The sequence below is a fragment of the Octodon degus genome, unplaced genomic scaffold (genome assembly GCF_000260255.1).
Source record: "Octodon degus isolate 3935 unplaced genomic scaffold, OctDeg1.0 scaffold00002, whole genome shotgun sequence".
NCBI classification, from domain to species: Eukaryota; Metazoa; Chordata; class Mammalia; order Rodentia; family Octodontidae; genus Octodon; species Octodon degus.
In genome coordinates, this window is record NW_004524578.1 from 19,459,807 (window position 1) to 19,465,741 (window position 5,935).

Sequence of the window (5,935 nt, forward strand, 5' to 3'; positions counted from 1 at the left end):
CACACACACACACACACACACACACACACACAAATAAAATTTTAAAAAAAAGACTAAACTAGACAGTGAGACCCTGACTCAAAACAAACAAAAACCATCCCTGGCACAGCCAGAGACTTAGCTCAGCGGCACAGCACCTGCCTAGCAAGTGTGACAGGAGGAGTGCCAGGAGTTCAAGGCCAGCCCAGCCCAAGGGGAGGCCTGGGAATGTAGCTTAATGTAAAGCCCTTAGTTCAATTCCAGTACAAAATAGGAAAATTGTGAAGAAATTAGAACACTTCTACCCTGCTTGTGGCAAGGTAAACTGGTATAGCTGCTACTGGGAAGAGAAAATGGTACAGCAGTTGTGGAAAAATTGTCCTCAAATAATAATTCACTAAAGGACCTATGCCCCAGCAACCCCCATTCTGGGTACAGGCCCAAAAGAACTGAATGAGAGGCTTCGACAGGCCCAAAAGAACTGAATGAGAAGCTTAGACACCCACATCCTTAGCTGCACCATTTGTGTCAGCCAGAAGCTGGGAGCACCACGGCCAGAGAGTGACCAGACACCACGGTGTACATACAGATGTCAGGACGTTACGTAGACTGAAAAACAGATGGGAATCCTGTCCCTTTCTACACCATGGGTGAACCTCGGGGTCACAAGGCACAAGCGCAGGGTGACTCTACTTATAGAAGGGACACACAGGAGTCAAATGCACAGAAACAGAAAGTGGAAAAGGGCTGCAGGAAAGGGGATGGGGAGGACAGGGGCTACTGTTCAGTGAGATCAGAGATTCAGGTTGGCCAGATGCAGGAGTCCAGAGATGGCAGAGGGTAACTGGGGGTTGACACTCCAGTCCTGAGCACCTGGGAACAGCTAAGATGGGAAATATACTACGAGATTTTACAAAGAGAATTTTTTTTTTTAATTTTTTTATTTATGTGTGTGTGTGCGTGCACGCGTGCGGCCAGCTCAGCCCCACCAGGGGGCGGGGCTGGCTGGCTTGTGGTGCTGGGGGATTGAACCACGGTCCCTGTGCTTTGCTAAGCTTGTTCTAAGTAGGTACTTTTTTTTTTTTTAATTTTATTTATTTGTGTGTGTGGCCAGCTCAGCCCACCAGGGGGCGGGGCTGGCTGGCATGTGGTGCTGGGGGATTGAACCACGGTCCATGTGCTTTGCTTAGCTTAGCTTGTTCTAAGTAGGTGCCTTAGACCACTGAGCCATCTCACCAGCCCTAAGTAGGTACTTTAGACCACTGAGCCATCTCACCAGCCCACAAAAAGAAATTTTAAAAAATTCATGCAAATCAAATTTAATTGCCTGGCAAGTGCAAGGGCCTGAGTTCACTCCCCATTCTGCAAAAAAAAATAAATAAATAAAAATAAAAATAAATTTAAAAACATTAAGCCAGTCCCTCCCCCTAAATGCAGGTGATTTTTACATAAAAATCTAGATATGCAGTTTATCTTGAAGAATGAGATGTCCCCTCACACGGGGGACAGGGCAGGCTACATGGCCCAGTCACCTTCCAGGGTGGCCCAGGTTTCAGAGCTTGAGACTCCTAGGTGTTATACAACACATAGGATGAAAATACCACCATGCTGTCCCTCTCAGAAACAGGGGTGACAAGTGACCTGAAATACAAGGAGCAATGTGGCCTCTCTGCAAACCTGCACAGTGACAGCTGCCAGGAATCTCCACCTGACTGCGCCTGGCTAGTATGGGGCCAATTACACCAGTCACAAGTGGCTGTGGGTGACTCTCCTCTCCCTCACCCACACAGGAACACTGCCAAGAATGCCAGGGCACCCCTCAAGCAGAACTGCTTCCTCCACACTCCTACCACGTGGACCGGCTAGGACAAGATAGGGGGAGCCCCAACTCCTAGGAAAGGCCTTGGGCACTGTTCCGAGCAGTACCTCCTCTCACACTCAAGCCAAGCCCTCTGCAAACCCTAGTGGGTAGCTCTTCAAAGACATCCCACAGCCAGCCACTTTCTCCCACCTTCTCTTGTGGAGGCCCTGATTGTCACCTCCTACCAATGCCCCAAGGCCAGTGGAAGACAGGCCATGGGGCTGCTCTCAAAACCCCCACAAAGCCTCCTTCTTCACTCTCAACAAAGGCCAGAGGCCTGAGAAATGGCCTAGAAGCTAGCAGTGTAACGAGCAGGGCAGCACCTGAGCAAGGCCCTGAGCAGTAGGAGCTTTAGGGGGAGCCACCAAGACCTCGCCTGTTACTCACCAATGTGGCTGAGCCGCCCCTGCTCCCTGGCCCTGATCCCCCACCAAGGCCTGGGCACCTACAGGTCCCCATTCCCTACCACAGGGGAGCCTGCTTCTTCCTCCTTTCCATACCCTGCCCTATCTGTATACTACCTTCCCTCTCCCCTGTGTCCTTGCTTGCCAATCTCCTTCCAGCTGTGTCCCCTGTACCTTGCCCAGGGCCCAATACTCCATTGCAGGAGCACTACACTTGTTGAAAGTATAAGTGAAGGTCAAATTATAATTAGCTCAGACTGCTTTGGCTTCCCGCCCTCCTTCCTTCTAGGGGCGGTGCCACTGGCCACTGCCTGGGAGTTCCCGTTAGGACCTCACAGGGACAGGAAAGGCCTACCTGGCCATGGGCCCCTTGCCCCAGATACCCACTGCTGTGTGGGACTGGACAGTTCCGGGCAGTAGCACACATGCTCAGCAGGTTCAATCCCAGTGCAAGCACGCACAGACGCAATGTGCAGGCCTTTTTTTTTTTTTCCTATTATGTACTTGGTAAGGGGTCTCACTACACAGCTTGGACTCGTAGTGATCCTCCTATTTTCAGCCTCCCCAGTGCTGGGATTACAGGCCTGCACCACCAGGCAGGGACTCAGTTGCTGGCTCAGTGTGCCCTTGGGGTGGGGCCCGCAAGCATGGGGGACAAAGGATTGAACCCTGGTCCCTGCGCTTGCCAAAGCAGATGCTTTAGTCTGCTGAGTTATCTTGTCAGCTCTACAGATGGTTTTAACCAGGGTTTACACAGCAAGCATCAGGGCAGTCCCCAAGCCCTGGCTCCTGCCAATAAAGGGGCAATGTCTAGCACCTACACCCTCAACCTCAGACAGAGCATTCAGGGCAGGCTGCAGGCTTCCCCGAGGCCTCCCCTCAACACTTACTGGGCCTGAACACGAGCTCCTGCCCAGCCTGGGTAGGGGGCCCAGGGGCTGGAGTAACTGGGGTCTCCTCTGATTCCACTGAATAGAGGATCAGCAGAGAACCCTGCAGCTACACAGGCAAAACTCTAGTCACCAAGTAATTTGCTCTGGACTCTTGTAGTGCAGGGGAATCACAAGAAGATCGAAGAGTAGAGTTGAGGGGCAAGGTAAGAAAATTAAGTCCATCCTGGCTGGGAACAGAATAAAGGAGAGGGAAGTACGCCGGCCTCAAGTTTATCAGATTCACTGGGCAGCAGCCAGCCACGGGGTGCTAAAAGTTAGAATCGTGTGGGAAAAACGGGAGAGCAAAGACACAGGACTTTTTTGGCCAAAAATATTCATTCCTTGTCCTCAAGAGGACTGGCAAGTATTGTGGTTCCAGCAGCGTTGCCAGGTAACAAGCCAGAGAGGTCTAAACTGTTGAGATTAAGGTCCAACTTCAACAGCAGGCCTTTGTTTCCCCCACACATTGCCACCCTACTTGGGACTTCCACAAGGTCCTGCAACAGATTACTTTGTAAATCTGCATCCAAATTCTTGTTAGAGTAGTTTTTTTGTTGCTTCCATTTTCACTTTGTTCCTCTTCTTTACCATCAGTGTAGAAAAAGAAGAGAGGATGTCAAAAATTATCTCATAGCTATCACATGTTGCTGAAGTCAGGGCCCATAAGGGAATCTTGGGGGCCTGGGGCCCTTGAAACCCTGGAGTTTGGAGGCTGACCCCTAACAGACATATCCTGGATTAGGAAAACTGAAATGCCCCTTTCTCCTTGGCAGGGACTCAGCTTGGCTCAGCTGCTCCTATACTCATTAAAGATTACCCACCCTCTGGGCCCTGAAGAGCCAGCCCTCTTCCTTTACTGGATTTTTCCGAGGGGAGAGGGGCGTGAGGAGCTCAGCATGAGCAGGGTAGCAGTTTCCTTGTCAACAGGCATCCAAAAGGGCCCAGTGCCCTACATTGTTCCCATCTCTGGCAGCAGGGCTTGGAGTAGCCAGGGCGAGGGGTGGACCGGTGCCCACGTGCCAGGCTGGGCAGCTCTCGGTGGTCATGGACGTTCAAGCTAAGTGCCGCTTTTTGTGCCTTTTCTCTCCCAAGCAGGGAAGTGGCCCAGACACGGCAGGAACGACCGAAGAAAGCCACATTTTGCACGTCCGCGCTCGCGGCCACATCTCCGCGGCCGAGACAGTCAGGCAGGACCCAAAAACGGTTAGATCTGGGCGGGTGGTAACAAAAGGCCAGGTCGAGCCAAGGAGAGAGCCCGGGATGGAGCGTCGGAATAGCTACCACGGCGGGGGGGCGGGGAGGGCAGCGGCAGAGGAACAAAAGCGGAGAATTAAAAGGACACTCCCCCAGCTGTCGAGTAAATCTCCAAAAATAGCTGACGTGGGCCTGAGCCGAGTAGGGACCCGAGCGCACCGGAGTGCAGAGGAAGGGGAAGTGGGTGCCTCCCCCTCGCCTCCTTTGTCCAAGCCCGGAGCTCTCGCGCTCAGCGGAGGTCGGGCTGAGACTCCAGAGGCCCTGAGGTGCTCGCGTTCCTCCAGAGGCGCCGGATGCTCAAGAGAGCCCGGGTCGGGCGGCCCCTGATCCCCTACCCGCAATGCCTGAGGGCGCAAAGCAGCCCCCAGCTTGGCCCGCACAGACCAAGCCATCACCCCGCCACCAGTTGCCACCGTCCCTCCAGTCCCCACCCCCTGTGCCTGGCGCGGCCCGGAAGCGCGAGGAGAGGGCGCACTGCGTGGCACCCCCAGCCTTTGTCCGCGGGTACCCGCAGTCCCCAGGGAGTCGCCACGTCGCGGCACTGGGCACGCACCCGCCCGGGCCCTCTGCGCGACACTCACAGTGGCGCCGCGGCGGCTCCTGCAAGCCGGGAGTGGTCAGAGCGGCCGGCGCCCAGGCCGGACCGGGGCCCGAGGCCTTGAGGAGCGAGCGTGCAACTCGCAGGTAGCCAGCCATCGCGAGCGGCCGAGGCTACGTGGTCTCCGGCGCCAGCCACCGGTTGCAGTCCCAGAACCCCCGCCGGAGCCGGGGCGGGGCGCTCAGGACGCTTCCCATTGGGCTGCGCGTGGTGGGCGGGGCCATGATGACCGCGCCCGCAGCCCCTAGCTGGAGCTCCAGGGCCCCAGACCGCGCGCGCTTCCTGGGCGCGGCGGGAACCAGCTTGGGGAGAAGAGCTCGGGGACCTCCGCCCCAGACCTACAAGGTGCTAGGAGGACTTGCTTCCAGGACGCCCCATTCTAGCCAGACATGTCACCTCAGACCCCTATATCCTTCCCCTTTGCCTGGTTGATCCCCAAGGTGCCTTAGCCAAACACGCGCGGGATCCCCCGTGGCGCGGGTAGGTGAGTTGATTTGGTTTGTCTGTGCTGCTCGCGGATTGATCCTGGGCCTTCACGCTGAGCTCCCTCATGGGCCGGTTTTTTTGTTTGTTTGTTTGTTTTTTGGAGGTTTTTTTGGTGGGTTTTTTTTGTTGTTGTTTTTGTAATTTACCGCAGGGTCTCTCAAAGCCGCTAAATTGCTTGGGCTAGACTCAAATTTGCGTTCCTACTGCCTCATCCTACCAAGGGCGAAGATTACAGGTGCGCGCTCCCTCCTCACCCCCCAAGAGTTGTGCGTTGTTCACCCAAGACCAGATTGCTTGTCTCTGAGTCCCTTAACCTAGCCAGACGCTTTCCCCTGTGCCAGACGATGTGACTGGAACAGTGCCACAGGAGAGCTGATGGTACTGTCTATCAAAGGCTTGGGGCTGGGTGTGTGACAGGAGA

At 54.9% G+C, this 5,935-nt stretch overlaps 1 protein-coding gene across 1 annotated transcript in view; it reads right to left on the reverse strand.

The window, feature by feature from the left end:
- Idh2 (isocitrate dehydrogenase (NADP(+)) 2, mitochondrial) overlaps positions 1-5,178 on the reverse strand; it is a 16,243-nt gene extending 11,065 nt beyond the window's left edge. Inside the window, exon 1 of the mRNA XM_004623302.3 lies at positions 5,012-5,178. Within this exon, the coding sequence (XP_004623359.1) occupies positions 5,012-5,126 (115 nt within the window). The 5' untranslated portion in view covers positions 5,127-5,178. The remainder of the gene's footprint in view (positions 1-5,011) is intronic.
- Between the last annotated feature and the right edge of the window lie 757 nt (positions 5,179-5,935).